The sequence below is a fragment of the Panthera pardus genome, unplaced genomic scaffold (genome assembly GCF_024362965.1).
Source record: "Panthera pardus isolate Hobbes unplaced genomic scaffold, ASM2436296v1 HiC_scaffold_17, whole genome shotgun sequence".
NCBI lineage: Eukaryota > Metazoa > Chordata > Mammalia > Carnivora > Felidae > Panthera > Panthera pardus.
The window spans coordinates 95,384,609-95,406,950 of record NW_026526732.1 but is presented as its reverse complement, the minus strand read 5'-3'; the positions used below and the strand labels follow the sequence as shown (position 1 = coordinate 95,406,950).

Here is a 22,342-nt window from a genome sequence, read left to right as displayed (position 1 = left end):
TTGTAATTTGACCCAGGATGAAATCTAGTGCTTTTGGGTAGGTGTAGCTTTTAAAATAAAAGGGGTTGTCTTGAGACTTTGCTGCAGAAGAATCAAATAACCAAGAAAGAATCATGTAAGACCTATAGGTTACAGAGGTGAGTCCCACTCTCCTGACCATGGCCCCCTTCGTGTCCCTTATAAGATCTGAGAAGCAATAGTTTGTGTTCACACATTTTCTCTACTACCTTACATGGTGGTAACATTTTAAAATGTAAATAGCTGAGAAAGAGAAAACCCATCTCCTATTACCCAACTACACCGTCAGATTCATCCCTGCCATTGATTTTACTACATGTAATTCCATAAAATAAAGCTCATAGGTGTGATTTTCTTCAAATTGTGCTAAGTATAAAAAGCAATGACTGTTTTTTGCAATGAAGATTCCATTTTTTAAAAAAGTGATTTATAAATAATAATGTAAGTGTGAAGAGATTGTTCACTACAGTATCTCCAGAATTGAGAACAATGGCTTACACGTGTTAGCCACTAAATAAATATTTGTTACATAAATAATGTTCTCTGACGTTCTCTTGTATCATATGGTTTATAATCTGGTGCATTTTTTAAGTTTATTTATTTAAAGAGAGAGCTCACACAAGCAGGGAGGGGCAGAGGAAGAGACAGAATCCCAAGAGACTCTGTGCTGTCAGCACAGAGCCCAGTGTGGGGCTTGATCCCATGAACTGTGAGATCATGACCTGAAATGAGATCAAGAGTCAGATGCTTGACCGAACAAGGCACCCAGGCACCTCAATATGGCACGAGTTTCTATATGTACCCATGTGTTTCTCAACAGTAAACAGTAGGAACTGAGGAAGGAAAATGTCTATTGTGTACAACATCATGTTCCTACAGCCTGGTGATACCTATATGCACAAAGTTGAATGAATTAAAGAAAGGCCCATGCTGTATCTTATTCATCTATCATCCTTAGTAACTAATTATACAAGGCATATGGCTTGATTCCTATTTGATTAAGAATATGCTTGGAACAATGCAGACTGACTTATTGCTCTGTTGAACTAAGCGAATGCTGTACCAACTGAGCCAGACCTGTGCAAACTTGTCTATCACTTATTTTTTCTGTGAAATAATTTCTGAAAATATGTTTAAGTTATTTTGGAGAATATGCCTGTCTCTCACAGCAGGGAGATTAGGTTCATTTGGTGCTGGAGAAGCTGGAATCCGAGAGAGAGTGAGCCTAGTGCTCATTTTAGACTAATTATTTTCCTGTAAAATGCTGTAGACAACCTTAGATTAGTGGGAGAGCAGCTGGAAGGATTTAGAGAAATCTCACTGAGCTCAATTCCCTTCCTTTAAAACAAAGTCAGGTTTAAAGTAGCAGATCCTGTTCTTTCTCACTAGGTCGACTGAACTCTGCCCCCCACTTCCCAACAACAAAATCAGACGCACTTGAATTCACATTCTTGCTCTGTCATTTGCTAATTGTTTAACTCAGGCAAGTTACTTACTGCTCTGAGCCTTAGTCCCTTATTTATTTGTCAAATGCAGATGGCAACAGGAGTGTGTACCCTGTATGTGTCTAATGGGGATTAGATTATATAGATATACATGTAATGTTGAATGAGGATTATTTCTGTTATCTCTAATCCTCGTTATAAATTGCTCAGTACAGAGACATAATAGGTAGGTACTTCATGTATGGTAGCAGCAATTAATAGCGTTCCAACCACCGATGAGAATATAAAAACCGAAGTCGAGCCTCACGGCTGTACTCTTATATCGGCTTAACCTCTGTTGTTCCTTTTCCTCATTATAAAATGGAGCTCAAAACACTTAATAGTTCAATTTATTATGAAAAAATAAAATATATGTACGTAATCAGCTTATGAATGGCAATCATTGTGGGGGTGCTTTATTTTTCTACTATTTCTGAGCTTGGCCTCATGATTGCCTTAGAGAATTGAGTCTATTTGGTAACTCTAGTTCCAAGGAGGGTGCACTTCCTCCTTTCCTCCTGAGCTCTTGACCTTCCCTTCCGCATCTTTATGGAGCACCGCACCTTCATAATGTGGAGCCCGACACAGAGGCAACATTCATGATCTCTTTTACTGCTCCCCATAAAGAGAAATGGAGAGGCCTTGGTATTATTTCAATAAAAATTGGGGGCTGAAAAAATTACATGAGTGTTTTCAAGGTGGTTAACTGGTGATACTGCATATAGATTTTAAGGGATGAAAAACTACGTTTCAAAAGTGATATACTATATTGATATGTCACAGATACTCAATAAATCTTACTGAATTGAATTACAATTAACTTTAAGTATTTTAATTAAATGGTGTATTTTTTGAAATTAATTATTTTTATAGACTGACATGCTGTTTGATTAATTCTCATGCCAAGAATTATGTGGCACTTTTAAGAACTATGCCTATGCACACTATAAAAAAATAACTTGAAAGCCACATTTTCTGCCCTCAAAAGTTGTAAAATATTTTAACTGTATATTGCCCTGATGATCTTTGTGACAGCAGGAAAGACACAGCATTGTTGTCAAATCAATGAGTCAGACAATGGGCACAGTAGAACATGTAAGACACTATTCAAAATGCTCACTGTTGCTGTTGAAAACGATCTATGATTGTGATTAATTGCTTTTGAAATTTTGATCAAAATTGATCTGTCCAGTTTTCTGGGACTGGCTGTTGGACGTCAGATCTCACCCTGGAATTACATAAATCAATTTAGTCTGGACTTCTGTAAAAACTGGGGGTAGAAAGATAGAAGTAATTTCTGAGTTGTCAGTGACTGATGGATGTTCTGATTTCACAGTTTTAGTAAAGAAAACGTCTTACCGTAGCTGTCATAGGCATCCTCACTTACTCCATGACCGTAGTCATAGTATTCAGGCACACTGCAACAGATTTAGACAGCAATCAATGCTACTGTAATAAGGGGGAATCAACCCAGAAACTCATATGGAATTTGAAAGCAAAATGTGTGCTAAAGTAATATCCCAAGAACCTCTAGCATAAAACACAATCCTAAAAAATACTCTGTAAGACATACAGGTTACTAACAAGGAGCGCTATGATTTTCTCATGCCACCTCAGAACTTTTTTTTATCTCTAACCTCCAATTTTATAAATCAAATTTTCCTTAAAACACAAGTATCATACTTCAAAATTTGTCAAGAGGAAAGTTATAAAGGTCTATTTCCAAGAAAAAGTGCTATGCTATACAAGATGACAATCTGGTCAACTGTACGTGGCTTCTAATTCTGTTACCTTAAGCATCAATTTCATCTTTACTTCCAAACACTGAAATTATATTTATACTCCCCTCTAGCCCTTCAATGGCATGTCCATGAACTTCTCAAATATATAAGCTGTTTATTTTTACTTAATATTTTGCTACATGTTTCTGTGTTTCAATAACTGACAAGAAGGTGTCCTTCCTTCATTTCTTACTCAAGTTACTAACAGGCTTCCCCACTACAGTTGTCCAGTGGTACTTCCACCTTTAAGGTATCATTCTCACTAGCATCCAAGCATTTCATATATCTCTCATTCCCAAAAAAGTCCTCCCTCACCCCCACATCTTCTTCTAGTGACTTGCCCTTTCTCTGTCCCTTTACAGAAAAATTTCTTGAAAAGAGGCAACTGTTCACTCTCTTCACTGCTTTCCACATGCTTTTGAAGATATTCCAATCAGGCTGTTGTCTCCACTGAAACAGCTCTTGTCAATATCCTGACATTTTCAAATCCAGTGGTCAAGACATGGTCCTCATTTTACATTAGCACCATTTAAAACAGTTGGCCATTTACTGTTCCTTTAGCCATTTTAGTTACTTCTGAGATGTCCTCAGAATAAATTACTATATTAATATATTCACATTTATATTTATATTTACATTTATAATTTATGATATATGATATTTCCCCTCAAATAAGCTCCTTCATTTTACATCCTCTGCTTGAATCTTCATTTATAATTTTAAATATTATATAAGATAAATTTATAAATAATGTCAAGATTACTAATTCCTTTTAAGTACAGTAAAACCTTGGACTGCAAGTAACTTGTTCTGCGAGTGTTCCACCAGACAAGCAAACATTTCTAATAAATTTTAACTTGATAAATGAGCGATGTCTTGCAATATGAGTATTACGTGTTGCCAATGTCACATGATCACAACTGAGGCAGTCGTTCTTCTCTTGCTGTGGAATTATGGGTGACTGTCTCCTCTATTCAGATGCTCAGTCTCAGGCCATGGTGTTTGGCAGAAATCAGTGATTTTTCAGAACACTGGAAGGTGCCCAGAAATGACACTAGTGGATTTTTTTGTCACTTCAAAGCACCTATGGGCAGCCCTTTGCTTTTCCATATAAGAGTAAGCTTAGGAATGCTTTGCTTCATTCTAGGTCAGGCTGCCTGCAAATATAGACCCTTTCCTCTGCTGCCTTATTACCAGCTACATTAAATACAGGATATGACAAAAGTTTATTAATACTATACTATAGTCAACATCCGTGTGAGCAGATACAATGGCCCTCATGCACAAAAAGATCCATTGAGCCAGTAGATAGCAGTGATTCTGTTAGTGATAGTGAAAGTTGTCCTACAATAATCTTCTCTCTCATCTCCCTCACACCAGCCACGAAGGTTTTCCAAAGTAAGTGCAGGTTAATTTATTTTTCCTTATATTTTTTATTTTCTTTATTATTTTGTATTATATTACAGTATTATAATTTTTATATGAATATTTTTGGGTTTTGGAATGAATCATCTGAGTTTCCATTATTTCATATGGGGAAATTTGCTTTGAATACAAGTGCTTTGGATTACAAGCATATTATCGGAACTAATTATGCTCACAAACCAAGGTTTTACTCTACCTTGGAATATTCAGATCCTCATTTATGTTTACCTAGGAAGCAACACCTCCATACATAAAATAATCCTCTTCCCCAAGTGTTCAATAAAAAGCAGAGATTTTAATTTAGAGTTCCAGTCTCCTCTAAGAATTTTATTAAATCTATGGGCCACTGGTCCAGTGATGAAGTGTGGCAAGAAAATGGCTTAAGATCAAATACCAAATTATATAATGGCTGAGGGTGGGCCACAGATACCAAAGGGTTAGGTTGAAAGGAGAGATAGGCCTAGAATGTTGTGGTTGTCATTATCCCTCAAGGCAGTCTCGTAGGTCTCATTAAAATAAATAGTTTAGATTTCATTGATAATAAGGAAAGAGAAGCAAAAAAGAAAATACAAATCTGTGTATTAGAGGTGAAAATGAGAGAGAGAAATTAGGGAGGAAACTGAGAATTCACTTACTCAGTTTTAGTACAAAGTAGTTGGGAAAAAGAGAAGATTACTGAGTGCAGCCTTCATTGCCCAGAATATCTATACACAAATTATCTAGAAAAAATGTATGGTAGTATGTGTTTCTTCCCACCCTTGAGACTATAGAGGTCTAAGGCCATTGGCTAGTGGCTGGATGTTTCTCTCTTCTTTCACATACTTAGCTTAAAAGGGGTGATACAGCCTCATTGAGAACCCTCGTGCATGTGTCACAAATTTCTGAGAGATGTTACATTGATTCCCTGGATGATCAAGAGATGGAAGTCATGAGAATATGATTTAACAGGCAGCATTCCCATTTATATGGATGAAGAGAAAATGAGGGCATCGACAGCAGCTTCTCTTTCCCTTTGTCACAATCATGTTTCCTTGAAAAAACCTGACAATGTTTCGCAAAGTGCTGTATGAAGACCACTAGCTCCAAACTCTGTCTAGTGGCATTATTATGTTTCTCATTGGACTTCAATTTGAATTTTTTAATGTTTATTTAATATTTTGAGAGAGAGAGCAAGAGAGAGAGAGAGTTAGTGGTGGAGGGACAGAGAGAGAGGGAGAGAGAGAATCCTAAGCAGGCTCCATGCTCAGCACAGAACCTGACATGGGGCCCCATCTCACAACTATGATCATGACCTGAGCTGAAATCAAGAGTCAGATGCTTAACTGACTGAGCCACCCAGGCGCCCCCTCAGTTTCAATTTTAATTGATGAAGGTAAGGGATGGGAAAAAGAGAGAGACCATGACAAAGAAACTACAGTTATTGTCTGTCCTAAATGATACATCCACAACAAGAGGGAGTTTTAACTTTTAGCTACTCTAAAAACGGGAAAGTGGAACATATCAGATATTTGTAAAATAATGGATAATGCAAAATAACAGATAATAAGCATAGTGGTCTCTGTCAGAGTCCATACCTTTGCTTGTCTAAACATTACTTCTCATTTCTTCCCTCAGAAAACATTTGCATGGACAAATGGCTGCACTGCGAATAAATACATCCCTCACCTATCCTTACAACTAGATGTGTCCTTGTGACTAAGTCAGGAAGCACAGGGTGTACACATAAGTCAGAGTGGCAACCCTGAGGTTATTTCAAATTCAATGACAAGTTCATCTTGGACTAGTGCAGTCATCTCCTTAGTTGGTAGAAGGCACTCAAAGTAATGATCTGGCAGTTACCATGCAAATACAGACAGTGCTTTAGGAAGTCATGGGTGGCAACATGAGAGGAACTTCTGTCTCTAAATGATCATGCTGGAGCAGACTTAGGGTAAACCACTGCCTACCTTAGGGATTGTTGTGGGGGAAAAATGGTTTTTATCTTGTTTGAGCCACTGAACTTTGAATCTCTCTGTCACAACAATTGGTCAAAGAAATGAGTATGGAGAAGTGTAGAACTGCCATTAAAATCCCCAAATACCGGGCATTAGCTTAGTGGGAGAGTGGAGAGTGCAAGGAGAAAAATTATAGTAGGGTAGAAAGCTAATACGCCTTGTTATGCCATTGCCTGTGAATTTGGAACAGTAGGCTGCATATAGGTCTGCATATATTTTGACACTACAGGAAAAAGCTGAACAAAGCCCAAATGTTCTTAATCCTGCTGTTTTTAGAAAGGTTTACAAAAGTCATGAGCTTAAATAAGAATGGGCCATTTTTCCAGAAGAAACAGAAGTGAAGAACTTTGCTAAGAGAAGTTATTTCTGCCTGATTTATGTGTGAGTTCTATAATTTAAAATGAAAGAGTGTTCAGAAACTTGTGGTTTGGCAGGATTAGAGAAATCAGCTGTTTCTGTATGACAGAAAGAAGAGATGAGGGTTGCTCAAAAATGCCCTCACCTCTTCCCATTAGAGTTCACTGCCACGTATGATCCCTAGAACATTCCTCAGGTTCCTGAACATGTACAAGCATGCTGGCTGTAAAAATTATGAAGTCCCCAACGAGGGCACACTATACTTGACTCAATACAGATGCGGCTATGGATTAAGACCATTTATCCATTAGGATAAAGAAGAACCTTCTAGTAAATCTGGTATAATCTCCAGAAAAAACAAAAAAACAAAAAAACAAAAACAAACAAAGACGAAAAAACCCACAAGGTTGCCAGATGCACTACCCAAAAAACTTATTTCAGCGTGGTTGCTTAGGTGTCTTTTAATGTCTACTTGGCGGATTTTATAATTGTTATTGCCTATGGAGCCTTCAGTGTTTCCCAATGAAAGTTTCTATTGTGGTGATTCTGTTCCTTTTCCACCACTTTATATTGGGTATTATGTATGGGGAAGAAAGTTGAGAGTGGCAAAGATAATCTGCTCATCATTTTATAGGTTGTCAGACCTCAAAGAACCATATCAAAACCTCATGTAGTTTTGTGTATTTTCCATAGTTTCTGGATTTTGAGCTGGTTGCAGTAATTGGAATTGAACTTGGATTTTCTCTCTTGGGCAGTAGGTAGGTATCTTTGTTTTAATGAGAAGAAGTGTATTCACTTGTATGTGCATAGCTAGAGGGTTGGACAGAGAAGACTTCTAGTTATCCCTTCCAAGTCCATTTGTCTTTTGTGTAAGGAAGACTATCTCAGAATTATATTTCCTAGCATAGATGTAGAGTGATGTGTAAAAATGTTTTAATGATCTGCATAAAAGTAAATTCCTTTGTCCTCTACTTCATTTCAACTTTATGTAACTGATTGGAAATGTGAATGACTTGGAACTATTTTGGAAAACTGTGTTAATGATGGTGGAGTGAACCAAATCTTTTTGTCTCCCCAAATTTGTATGTTGAAATCTTAACCCCCCCATGTGATAGTGTTAGGATGTGGAACTTTGGGGAAGTAATTAGATCATGAGAGTGGAGCCCTTCTGAGTGAGATTAGTGCCCTTGAAAAGGGGATCCCAGAGAGCTCTCATGCTCTTTCTTTCTTTACCATGTGAGGATACAAGAAGAAGACAGAAGTCTACAACCTACAATAGAGTTCTCACTCAAACCCAACCATGCTGGCACCTTGATTTGGGACTTACAGCCTCCAGGACTTTAGGAAATAAATTTCTTTTTATAAGCCACCCCATGTATGGTATTGTGTCATAGCAGCCAAACTAAGAGCGATGACATTCCAGTAGCCTAGATCCCTGAATGTCGCCATGAAGCAGAGCCCACCTACTTGTGCATGTCTATTATATGTGAGGGAGATAAACTTTTTTTCTTGTTTAGGCCACTGAATTGTGGATCTCCTTACTAAGGAAGCTATGCCCCATATCCAAAATAATATGGTGGCAATTAAAGCAGTCCCTTGAAGATAAACAGGCATCCAGTAAACGTTTGTTGAATGAATAGATGACTGAATAAAAGAATTCAAAGAAGACATGACTGTGTTTGAACATGAATAATCTTAGAATATCTTGCTATAAATATCTTTGTAAAACTTTGTGTATGCTTCAGAAGGAATATCTAGTTATAGTGACAGTAATGGAAGCAGTGAAAAAATTTATTTTCTGATATGAATGAAATTGAGATTGACAGCTTAAAAATATTGTAACTGACCAATGGATCTGTGATTTTTATATTGTTATATTATTTTTGAACTTTAAAATCATACATGATTTAGCTAGAGAAAGTAGACTGTAGTGTTGGCTCTATACTTTTCATTATTTCAGAAACTATCATTTCATTACATTTGTTTTGTTTACATGTTCTTAATAATGTTGAAATGTGAATAAAGTGAACAAACAAATTCAGTTTAAACACAACCTGGTTATTTAATTTTCAGTTCACTGTTATTCCACCTTATATTTTAGAAAATTTAGCTCTCAAGGTATCTAAACACATTGCGACAATTGTGGAAGTGTTCATTAAAATGACAATTATTGGTGGTTTGGAACTTAATTACTGTGGTGGTTATAGCATATATAACTTTCCTAGGAATTGGGACATATATAAAATCAAGATATAACATGTTAGCTAAAATGACTTATTAAACAATATGTGATTATTAGTAAAATTGTGCACAACATTTTGGCCTTTTGATATTAAGACTGTAGACACTAAAAAATACTTGGAGGAAAAAAAAAAAACCAATATATAAGGAAGTGAAGTAAAAGAGGTAGGAAAGAGATCAGATTAGTTTATTAATGATCAATTGTAAAACGAGAAAGAAAATCAGGTATGGAAAATTCCACTTCTTTTTTGGTGGACAGAGGAGCATTTTACCCTAAATAGACTATGTTAGCAGTTTACTAAGACAGTTAATCAAGTGGCAGTGAGCACAACAGACAACATTAGGATGAAATACGGTTTCTAGAAAACCAAATAATATCACCACAATCAAACTATTTTTCCAAGCAAGTTCTTAGTGCACCCACCTGTGACATAATAACACATTTCTATGGTGCTTCACAATCTAGCAGTTGGTGTCCGTGTTTGTGTGGTGGGAGAAACCACACTGATGGTGGATCAGGCTAGTTCAGGAGCTACCGAGACTAACCAAGCTCATAAAGGAAATGTGTTGGACATTCACTTGTTACAAATAGAGATACTGGCAGTAACATAAGTGAGAGCTCCACTCTAGAAGATGTGTTCATATCATCAACCCAGTTAGACTGGCATAAGTGGGAAAAAAAATAGGGGAGGCAGTTTATTAAAAATCCACACATTGCTTAATTTTCCAGCTGTTTACTTTGGTAGGATATAAAAATTACCAGAGATCATTAAACACGTTACAAATACACCATTGCTCTTTGTGGTCCTCCAAAGATTAAAGCTTCCACATTTATAAGTTCTAGTTGCGTTTAGTTTATGCTATGTTGTCTTTCACTTCAATCTTTTCTTGATTCTGGAGTAAGATCTGTGTCTATGAAGTAGGACAGATAGATGAGGATGAGTTTTAACTGAAGCTTCATTAATTATTTTCCAAACTGAATAAAAATAAAAAAATATATAAAATAATGTTTTAGGGGCACCTGGGTGGTTTTCAGTTAAGCGTCAGACAGCTGACAGCTCAGAGCCTGGAGCCTGCTTCAGATTCTGTCTCCGGCTCTCTCTGCCCCTCCCCAACTCACACTGTCTCTGTCTCTCTCAAATATAAAAAAAAAAATTAAAAATATATTTTTTAAATATGTAAAATGATATTTTAGGAGAAGGGATAGAGGGGTTTGATTAATGTATTAATATGAGAGACTTATAACTACCTATTTTTAGCACTTAAGTACTCTTAAAATTTTTACTCTTAAAGAAAACTGCTTTCCTGGGGCACTTGGGTGGCTCAGGCATTTGAGCATCAGACTTTGGCTCAGGTCATGATCTCATGGTTCCTGGGTTTGGGTTTGAGCCCCAGGCTCTGTGCTGACAGCTCAGAGCCTAGAGCCTGCTTCAAATTCTGTGTCTCCCCCTCTCTACCCCTCCCTGCTTACATATTCATTCATTCATTCATTCATTCATTCATTCTCTCTCTCTCCCTCCCTCCCTCTCTCTCAACAATAAATAAAAACATTTTTAAAAAATATGGGGCACTGGCTAAAGGGATTGGATCTTGTACTCATTCTCTTAGCAATGCATTGGGGAACACTGTGGCTTATTAGGTTGTAAAAATGTGGGGGAAAAAACTGCTCTCCTAAGCATTTTTGCTGAAGCCTTGTTATGTTGTGCATTTATGCTGTATTTCCAGAAATATTTGTCAAGTAAAGGTTAAGTTTTCAGCCCAGATCCCACCCTCAAATTTCGAATTGGTAGTTCTTTATTTTTATATCTACTTACATGATGATTAAAGCCTTCTGTTAAGTTTCATAAAGCTCCATGAAAGTACTACTTACAAACTTGTAAACCTAGTATGTAGATTATGATCGCAACACACTGATACATTTTGAAAAGCAACCAAATGTGCTTGAATTTGGTAACTAATTTGTACAAATGAATGGTGGCCTCTGAATGCACCGCCATGATTAATACTACAAGTAGATAGAAATGAAGACTCATAATATTTATTGGGCTGCTACCAATTAATTTCAAGGGCTTAGAAATGAAATATTCTGAATTATTAAAACAGATAGATATAAAACACAACTACGATACATCCAGTTATACAGGAAAAACATAGGAAGGAAAACATACTATAACTGCTAATTATGAGTGAATCCACCTATGTATAGTTTAAAATTCTTAATCTCATGTTTTTAGATTAAAATCACAAATACTAATACCACTGTAATTAATAAGAGGTTTAAATATGAAAAATATATAGCTTAAATTACTTAGCCACCCTTATGTGTTCATTTTTTATACATTTCGTTTTCTATTCAAGAATTTTCCATTTAGAAATTGGCCTTTATTTTGAGGGCAACTGGAGAATTGAAACATACAAGTTAACTATTGTACTAGAAATCAGTGCTCACATATATGATCATGTTCTCTTTTGAGAATTCACTATCGTTGAAATTATTAGTAAATAAAAACTTGGTATAAAAATAAACCACATGAAACACTTAACTGCATAACTTATACATTCCTAATGCAGAAATAAATAAAAAAAAATTTAAATAAATGAAACTCTCTTAAACATTGAAAATATGTTGATAATTTTGTGTGTGTGTGCTACAAAATATTACATGAAATACATTCCTTTTTAAATGTGTACATGTTTCAACTAAAATGCAAATACCTTTTTTCATGCTCAAATGTCAGCATGGAAATGTTGGCTTTCACAGAGTTCTAACAAGGGAGAAGATCAATGCTTTAGATACATATGTATTTCTAAAGTATCTTTGGAATTCCATCAAATTTGCATAGTTAAAATATTTTTGAAATTCATTCATTGATTTCATTCATTCATTCAATCCAACCAATAGTGTTACACAGAAAAGTATTGTGTTATAGAGTGGCCGTATTTGTTTATAAATAGAATATAAATTTGTGCCTTGCAAGATTAACTGGTAAACCAAATACATTGAGCATGGAGGGGGGGGAGGGAGGGAGGGGGGGGAAGGGGAGAGAGAGAGAGAGAGAGAGAACGAGAACAAATAACCCTTCGCAGTTATCCTGGACAATTTATTTTAAGAAAGTCAAAGATATAAATCTCTTACTCAAAGGTAACTTGTTATGAGACAGAGAAAGTCCACAATCCATTCTTGGATCCATTTGGAGGAAAATCAGTATTTCTTATAGAAATGATACACAGAATACAGAAAAAAAAGTATTTGAACTGAACACTGAAAGCTGCTATTTTCCATTTTCATTGACTGTGTCATCTTGGACAAATCATTTAATCTCTCTGAACTCCAGTTTCTTCACCTTTAATATGGCAATAATAATATTTACCTCAAGTATTAATGAGATAACCTGAGACAGCCCCATGATAAGTGCCTGGTACATATCAGGCACTTAGTAAATATTAATAATGGGTAATTGTCCAATCAATAAAGGCACAGACATAAAGTTCCCCTTTTTCATATTCATAAAGGTTGCAATGCTGATAGAGATTTCATCTTCTTGAAATACTCTGAAACATGAAATAACCATACATGCCCTCTTAAGTTTCAGTTGATGGTATTTAATGTTCACAGGATGAAATATAGGCTGATTATTCATGAGGGAAGTGACATATTTGTTCTGCTCATAGATTAATGATCAAGATAGATGGTCCATATAAGGCATCTAGTGTAGAATTATGATCAGCTTTGCAATGATCTACTTTATAGAAAATGGGTATTTTGAGAGTACAACCTCATGCTCCAAATGAGAGAGAGAAATACATTTAGATATACTTTTGCTTTCTGGATTCAACACTACACATACATTTCTAAAAATGGTCTATTTTTATAGACTCTCTTTAATCATTTTTTTCCAATTCAGCTTGTATTTTTTGCTTACTTTGACCCTTTATTACATAAATGAAGGGTGAGCAATTTTATAACAAAAACATTAATCTTCTGGGGTTTTTTTTGCATGGAATTATCATTAGAACATAGCAATTATTTTCTATAAATAAGACCTTCAAGTGACTGATTAATTAGGCTCAGTGATACATGACATTATTAAATGAGCTGTTACATGCTTTTGGTACAAATACATAGAAGTTATTGAACCCTAGTTTGAAATGGACATAATTCCAACTGTATACACATTAGTTTTTTGGCTGAATCATAATTCATGTATATCAGTAACATTTCAGCTCTGTAAACATCAGTATAATTTCTAATTATTTCAGTACTCTATTCTAGTTGACTTTGAGACTGAATTCATTGGTGCAAACTGCACTATGGCTATGTGTTAATGGTGATTTATATTCTTCCCCATTCAAATTGGAAATGGAATCTCACCTCTATTGCATAATGTTCCAGAACCACTTTTTACTTATTAAAGGATTATTTTCATGTACCAGACTTTGGAAATTTAAATAAATAAAACAAAGTCTGGGGAAAGTATATAAATTAATAACAATGATTCTGTTTTGACAAGTCTTTCTTTATGTGAGGAAACAAAGCCACATTCTTCCAGAAACTCTCAATATTTAACTAAAGTCAGGTGAGGCTGTGTCTCTGTGCACCATCCTTGTGGCATGCTGTGAACTGAATTGTAATTGTGTATTTTCATGTTTCCCTTTTCTCTAATCCCAGACTGTGAGTGGTAATTCTTTAGTATGGCATACAAGTCCCTTTTGTATCTACATTTTAATGACCTATCTAGCCTTTTCCTTACCACTCCCCTGTTACCAAACCCTACACCCTGACATAGTAGAATGTCTCCCAAAATCATGAATCATTTCATCACCCCATTTCCCTGACCATGGTACCCTTCAATCTAGATGGGACTTCCTCTACTTCTTCACTAAAGAAGGTATCCATCATCCTCTTGGGGTCTAACTCAATGGTTGGCTTATTAAAGCATTACCTGGCCTCCCAGGCAAGGTGTTACCCCTTCCCATTTGCCTTGCTGGCATCTTCATGTAGAGCAGCTCTCATTGAATGAGGATTTTCTTTAAATTCTGTCTCTTCCTTTAGCTCAAGGACTCTCAATACCTAGTGTGCATAAGCATCACAAAGACGCAAGACCCCAAGATCTGCAATTTCATTTGCAGGTGTTTCTCATGCAGAAGTCCAGGATCATATTTTGTAAAAATTAAAATTAAAATAAAATAAAATAAAACAAACAAAAGACAAAAAAAACCCCAAAAAACAAACTGCACTAATTGTGTATAAATCAACAACCGGGCTATGCCTTTTTAGTTTTGAATATATAGGTGCAAAATAGTGACATTCAATGAATGCTTGTTGAGTAAATGAATAGTTTTAAAATACTACATAATTTCTTTGTGAATAGTTTGTATGCTGCCTGACAGTACAGCCATGTAGATTTGTGGCTATGTTTACAACTATTCAAGCAGAATTTGAATTAGTGGTCAATGTCAATTTAAAGGTTGCTACTGAACTATGTCCTTGGTACTCTGTTTTTCTAAAAAAATTTTTTTGAAAAGTACTTGATAAAGAAATATAAGATGTGCTAAGAAATATAGCTAATATTCTGACTTTCAGAATGAGTATTCAAAAAAGTAGTTCAAAATCAACAATACAAGGACTCAACAACAAGGTGAAATGTCACAGAGATAAATGTACACTTCTGCGTTTAGGTTAAAAAAAAATCAATTGCAAAGATGCAGGCTGGTGTGAGAACTGGCTTGACAGAAGTTCATTTAGGAAGAACCTAGGTTTTCAGTTGAAAACAAATTCAATAAAACCCAATGATATGACAATGGTCAGATGATGTTGAAGTGCTTTAAAATAAGAAGCATTATTATACAGGATGTAATCATGTCACTGCTTTGCACCAGGCAATTCTCCTCTGATGTAACGTATTGAGATCACTGTGCCGCACCTCAGGATGGATACTTGGACAACTGGAGTCATTGGACTCCATACTTGGAGTCAACCGGAGACAACAGTTGAGGAAAACCATTCTATGTGAGTACTGACCTTGGATAGTACATGTTACTGGTACAATAATGTAGCTTAACAAACAATTACAAAACATTAATATCATGCACTAAGAGATAATTGTTTAGGTCGTGTGTTTTTGTTTGGCTAGAGGTTTCCCAGAGGCTGGGATCACTGGGGGCTCTGTTTCAAGCTTGGATAGAACTGGGATTGGACTCCTTGAGGTGCAGACTCCCCATTTCATTCTGGAACCAAGACTAAGGGCCTAATAGCTATCTAGAGAAGTTATTCTGGCAACAGCAAGAGAGCAAGTGGGAAATGCATAGTCCTCTTAATGTGTAGGCTCAGATGTGACATTATTCCATTAGTCAAAGAAAGATACAGGATAATGAGGAGGCAAACACTCTGTCTCTTTTATGAGAGACACTGAAAAATCACAGAGCAAAGGGTGTGAACTTAGGGAGGGTGCGGAATCTTAGCCAAGAATGCATTCTATCACATTCTGGATATTGATAGAGGGACATTATCTTCATAAAGGCTGGTATGTGGACCAAAATGATTTATTATGTGTAGCTTCACAAGCTGATTACTGGTCAATATATATAAATGGAGATTACAGGGGAGAAGATATTACTTCAGTTTAAGAGTTTCCTAATAAGCTGAAGTGTGAGCACTATGGTATTAGTACAAAGTACCCAGTCTTTGGAATTGTACACAAATCAGTTTGAACCTTGTCTAGGCCTGGGCAAGGTAAACATTGGAAACCTAGTTTCTTTGTGATCTGAGGATTAAGCTGTCTACCTCATGTGATAATGTTATGAAATATTCAGTATAGGCCTCTGCATATAGCAGCAGCTCTGTATTATTTTAGAAATGGTCAAGTGTTTCCTGACTAGCCCTTCACACTCCTCTCTTGCTTTTTTCACACATCTATAATTTGGTCTTACTGAATATTATATAATACTAATTCACAATTACTTATAGCACTTGAATTCTAAATCCGAAAACCCTGAACTCCCAATTTTTCTTCAGCTGAATGTCGAAATCATTAGGCAACAAAATTCTTATCTAAAATGATTAGCTATTTATAGCTATTTATGTCCTGCCTACTATAGTCACTCATTTGTTTCAATACAATGAGATGAATATATATTTTTGGCCCAGATGCAACATATAATTTATGTGTTGTATTACCTTTATAAAATATAATTAGTTCTGAATATGAAACATCTAGTCCACAGTATTGTAACTATGGAATAGTTACATATACCTGTACTTACATATACCATATAGTTCACTGTTCTCCTTCTAGCCCCTAGAAAATAGCTCTTTATAAACAGCTTTAATGAAACAGTAAAATAAGGTGTTGAGATTATTATAAAGGGGAATCTAATTATGGGGAATTACTAATGTATGTATCTTATTTTGGCTCTATTCCACATGCATCTGAGATAAATTGTTTCCTTTTCTGAGGTTCTCCAGGGATCTAAAGTGTCCTGTATGTTTTTTTTTTTTTTTCTCTCCCCTACTCTACAGTTTCAAGATCACAAAGTCCATATTTTTCATCTTGACCGTGGGTGTTTCAAGAAAAATACCTCCCTTCTCTCATTACCAGTGTTCAAGTGCAATAAAGTAAGACCGTTTTGTTGTTGTTGTTGTTGTTGTTTGGTTGGTTTTTGTTTTTTTGGTTAATTTAAGTGCAAACTGATTGAAAAACAAAAGACAGCAATGAAAGCACAGGAAGATCATTTAGAAAAAGGATGGAATAGCAACTAATAGAGAACTTGCTGAGCTCAAATGACCAAATCAGGCTGACGCAAAAAAAGGATGATCATAACCGTCACCAAAGATGAATTTGGTTTTGCCAACTGTTAGATATGATAACAACCTCAAACTCTATCCAAAAATCATTCTTTTTGTACATCTGAGTGCTATATCTAGGCTTTCCTGTTCCTTTCCTATCATTTCAGCTAAATGCTCTACCATTCTTGAGTATCTTAGGTCACCTGAAGGACATGTAGTTCTTTAGTAATTAATTATATTCTCATATCTTTGTCTTTGTACATACCTTTGTCTGGCTAAATTTTATTTACCCAGTTAAATCACAGCTTGGCATCAGTTCTTTTTAAGAAAACTTCTGGGGGCGTTTGGGGGACTCGGTTGGTTGAGCATCCAACTCTTGATTTCGGCTCAGATCATGATCCCAGGGTCATGGGATTGAGCCCCACATCTGGCTCCACACAGAGCACGGAGCCTGCTTAAGATTCTCTCTCTCCCTCTTCCCCTCTCCCCCACTTGCATACGCTCTCTCTCTCTCCCTCCCTCCCTCAAAAAAATAAAAAAAAAAAGAAGCTTCTGGTACTTTCTTGTAACTGTCTACTTGATGGCTTCCTATGTTCTCTCATATCCTCTGGCACCTCTTTCTAGCATAAGTACTTATCACATGCTACATGTTTATTTGCATGTCTGTCTTCTTCACTAATGGTCTCCAAAGAGTCTACTCCTGGACTTTAGGACATCCTTCATGGACGATATAGTGCCCTCAAATAGCCATTTAAAAAAAAATTATGTTTATTTATTTTTGAAAGAGAGAGAGAGACAGAGACAGAGAGAGACAGAGTGTGAGCAGTAGAAGGGCAGAGAGAGAGGGGGAGACACAGAATCTGAAGCAGGCTCCAGGCTCTAAGCTATCAGCACAGAGCCTGATGTGGGGCTCAAACCCACAGACTGTGAGATCATGACCTGAGCTGAAATCAGTTGCTCAACCGACTGAGCCACCTAGGTGCCCCCAAATAACCATTTTGAAGGACTCTTTTATTACTGTGCCCTTGGAAGCATTTTCTGGATACTGACTTATCTATCTTGCTTATTTTGTGTAGAACAGAATTTAGAAAACAATGACCTGGCTACCCACAGTTATATTTGCTTTAGTCTCTATAGTGTTTAACTTTCAAAAATTAGTTGCCAACATTTAAAACATCAGGGCATTGCATTGAAAAACTGACGTGGCAAGTTCCATTTTCCAAAAATGGACACAACATCATTTTCTATCCTTGAACCATTCCCATTCCCCAGTGACTGGTGAGGTCTCATATCCTTTCTCCTGAATCTGGATGGACTTGACAGAATGACGCTAAGTCATAAAAGACAATGCAGCTTCTGTTCTGTTCTGTGGAGTACTCAAATCTGGTGCTTTAAGCTGCCATGCTGTGAGGAAGCTAAGCAATGTGGAATACTACATGAGCATTCTAAGCAGTGGTCCCAGTTTAGGTATCAGCTGATATCCAGCATCAGCTGCCAGACAGATGAGAGAAGAATCTCCAGATGATTCCATATCCCAGCCATTGAGTTATCCTTACCTTTTGAGCCTTCTTGCTGAGAGGCTCCAGATGTAGGGGAGAAGAAACAGGACACCCTGCTGTGCCTTGTTAGAATTCCTGATATACAAAATCCTCAATTATAAGAGAGCATGGTAAAGGTGGTTATTTTATACCACTTGGCTTTTGGATGGTTTGTTATGCAGCAACAGTAACTGGAAAACAGGATTTCATGGGCAAAAACATCTAACACCCCTGTACCCTTTACTCTACATGAACTATATGGCCATGATATCCTAAACTTGAACAGAAGATAGTTGCCTTCAACAGAGCATGCACTTTCCAGTTTGCCAGTCTCCACCACTCCTTATTGTTGCACCTTGACAATTATATACACTTGTGAGTATTTGTGACCCCTAAATATGTTGATAACTAGCTGTTAAATATGTTTTTATTTTTTAAAAAATGTTTATTTCTGGGGGAGAGAGAGAGAGAGAGAGAGAGCAAGTGGGGGAGGGGCAGGGAGAGAGGGGAACAGAGAACCCAAAGTGGGCTTTGTGCTGATAGCAGCAAGACCCATGTGAGGCTTGAACTCATGAATGGTGAGATCATGATCTGAGCCAAAGTTGGATGTTTAACCAACTGAGCCACCCAGGCGCCCCTAAATATGTTTTTTTTTCTTTTGGTGGAGCTAAGTATCTTTAATTACTATTGAAGTCAGAATTTCATCTTAGGCTCTTTAACTGGCCTTAATACTAGACTTTGCAACACATCAGGTTCTTCAAGAGTCTACGATGATCTAACAGCTCCCTTTTCCAAAGCTCTGACTGCAGATGGTTTGCCTAATACTTTCCTGTTTCTAGTTGAGGTGTGTTTCCAGTTATAAAGTAATCTGCTGAGAAGAAATGACTGACATGCTGACATATCCTCATCTCAGTAAATGATTAAACAGGTTTCAGTTACTAACTGGGACACTTCCTTAAGTTTTCTTGGGAGACTCATCATTCAAATGACTAGGGAAAATAGTTTTGTAGCTTTTCTTATTAAAGTCTTGCAAAAGATATATTATTGCATATTTAAAATTTTTTTTGATGCTTATTCATGTTTGTAGGAGACAGTGACAGAGAGGGGCAGAGTGCAAGAGGGGGAGGGTCATGGAGAGGAGACACAGAATCTGAAGCAGGCTTCTGGCTCTGAGCTGTCAGCACAGAGCCCAACGCGGGGCTCGAACTCACAGACTGTGAGATTGTGACCTGAGCCTAAGTCGGACGCTCAACCAACTGAGCCACCCAGGTGCCCTTTATTGCCCTTTATATTTTAAATACAAATTGACTATTTAGGGAAGTAGTTATCAAAATTAATCTTATAGTAATAAAAAATCAACAAATGCAATAAATGGATAATTTGCGAAACACATTCTTCCTTAAAATCAACAGCAAGTATCCTAGATGCCTAAAATAAGTATTCCAGATGAGGACAAAAAAATAGTATCAAGAGCTGGATTCTCACTTTGTTGAAGTAAATCCAAGCAGTAGCCAATCCACTGTTCATGCATGCAGAGGTCTGCAGATGGCATGAAAATACAACTAACTTGTAGAATAACTGGGAAAATATCTCAAATCCAATAACCTTTTGTAAATTCAATCTCATCATTGACTATAGTTTGAAACATAGGAGAATTGAATTACAAAATGAGGGTGAGTCATTTTATAGTGAATAGTACCACTTAAATGAATAGGAAAAGCTGTTATATACTTAATATGATAACTTTTATTAAATTACTGGATGACTGCAGTGACTTACACTTAAATTTTCATTAGAAGGGCTTCCATAGACTCTTAGTATCAAATACAGGGATCACATTAAATTTATAGCCTAAACACATGGTTTTTCTTGCTTGAAATTATCCTTTTGTCAGAACCTTTTGAAAAGCATGCAAATGACTTACTACATTTTTATTATATTAAATGCATATTCTCTGTGGCTTGTTCAGGTAATAACAAAATCTGTTGACTCAATGAATTGATTTAGTATTTTCAGACACTATTAGTCTTTATGTATAAGGCGTCTGGAGCTAGAAGATGTGATTTTGAATCCAACATTTAATACCTGAATGAACTTGGGAAAATCACTTGACATTTTTAAGCTTCAGTTCTTTCTGCCTCAAATGTTACTGCAAGGATTAAATGAGACAAATTGGCCTAAACAATTAACACAACGGCTAGGCCAAAAGTAATGTTAGTTATTATGAATCATTAGTTTCAAGTAGTCTCTGAACAACACAGCACTGGTTCCCATTGTGTGGGCTCTGACCCTTGAGGAGCCAAGAAATTATGCGAAGGAGTCCAAGAACCCATTGGTTCACCAAATGTACATTTGTACGGTCACTGTGTATTCTGACTTTTTTTAAGTATGTAGATGCTTTCTCATTAATAAAATATGAATTCATTTAAAAGCATTACTGTTTCCATAATGATTCAAGTCATTATTTACATCTTCAAGCAACTGACATTAATATGTACAATTATTAGTTGTTGAGTGTATGATACAATTTTTGTATGCTGTGCTGGCTCTCTTCCCTTTGCCTACCCACTTCCATTCTTCTCTCCAGCTTGCTCTGTACTCTGGGGATGACTAACAGCAACTCCATATACTAGATTTCTTGTCTTCTGCCTCCTAATGTATTCAACCAATAAGACCAAGAGTAGGAGACTGGAAGGAGGGAGGAAAGTGAGGTCAGGGCGTTAACTCCCTGAACTTTTCTCTTTGTGGGATGACCAGAGCTACCATTCTGAATCAGAAGTCTGAGTTCCTGTCAGGAGGCCTCTCCAAATAGTATTCTCTGTTTCCTCTCAAAACAAATTTTGGTGACAAACACCTTGCCCCAAGGATACTAGTGCCAGGGCATCGTATTGTCTCTTGTGGTTTCCCTATACTCTGCTTGTGAAAATAGTTCTCTTATTAAACTTTTCTCAAATTATCCTAATTTAAGAGTAATTTCCCCCCCTACTGTGTGGACCCTGACCAATACAGGTATTCAAAAAAGGGTCTTCATTCTAGAAAACTTTGAGAACTTAAATATCAGAAAGAGATGTATATTTGCTCTCCTAGCACAGTCACTTGGAATTTACAGAAAATAAGATCCTTTTCCTAGTGAATTCCTCACCTGATTCATGAATTAAGGAAAGCAAAGTCTTTCATTTTGATATTTTGCCTATTATACAAATCTGAAGTTAAAGATTTACAAAGGAAAAAAGACAGTCTCTGCAGCAAATGGTGTTGGGAAAACTGGACAGTGGCATGCAGAAGAATGAACTTGGACCACTTTCTTACACCATACACAAAAATAAATTCAACATGGATGAAAGACAGGAAATGTAAGACAGGAAACCATCAAAATCCTAGTGAAGAAAACTGTAGCAACCTCTTTGACCTTGGCTGACGGCAACTGGCTAAAAGGCAACTGACAGAATGGGCAAAGATATTGGCAAATGACATATAAGGATAAAGGGTTAGTATCCCAAATCTATGAAGAACTTATCAAACTGAACACCCAAAAAACAAAGAATCCAGTGAAGAAATGGGCAGAAGATGCAAATAGACACTTTTCCAAAGAAGACATCCAGATGGCTAACAGACGCACGAAAAGATACTCAACATCACTCACCATCAGGGAAATACAAATCAAAACCACAATGAGATACTACCTCACACCTGTCAGAATGGCTAACATTAACAACTC

General features: G+C 36.5%; 1 protein-coding gene across 15 annotated transcripts in view; it reads right to left on the bottom strand.

Moving 5' to 3' along the window:
- The window catches only part of KHDRBS2 (KH RNA binding domain containing, signal transduction associated 2), a 626,804-nt gene that overhangs the window by 60,707 nt on the left and 543,755 nt on the right, over window positions 1-22,342 (bottom strand). For 10 of the 15 annotated variants that reach the window (XR_008422979.1, XR_008422982.1, XR_008422981.1 and 7 more), the window contains exon 8: window positions 2,862-2,920. The exons of the other annotated variants lie outside the window; for them this stretch is intronic. Coding sequence is in view for 4 of the 10 variants with exons in the window: in XM_053904773.1 (XP_053760748.1) it covers window positions 2,862-2,920 (59 nt within the window). In the remaining 6 variants the exon portion in view is untranslated. The remainder of the gene's footprint in view (window positions 1-2,861; window positions 2,921-22,342) is intronic. 15 annotated transcript variants of the gene reach the window in all.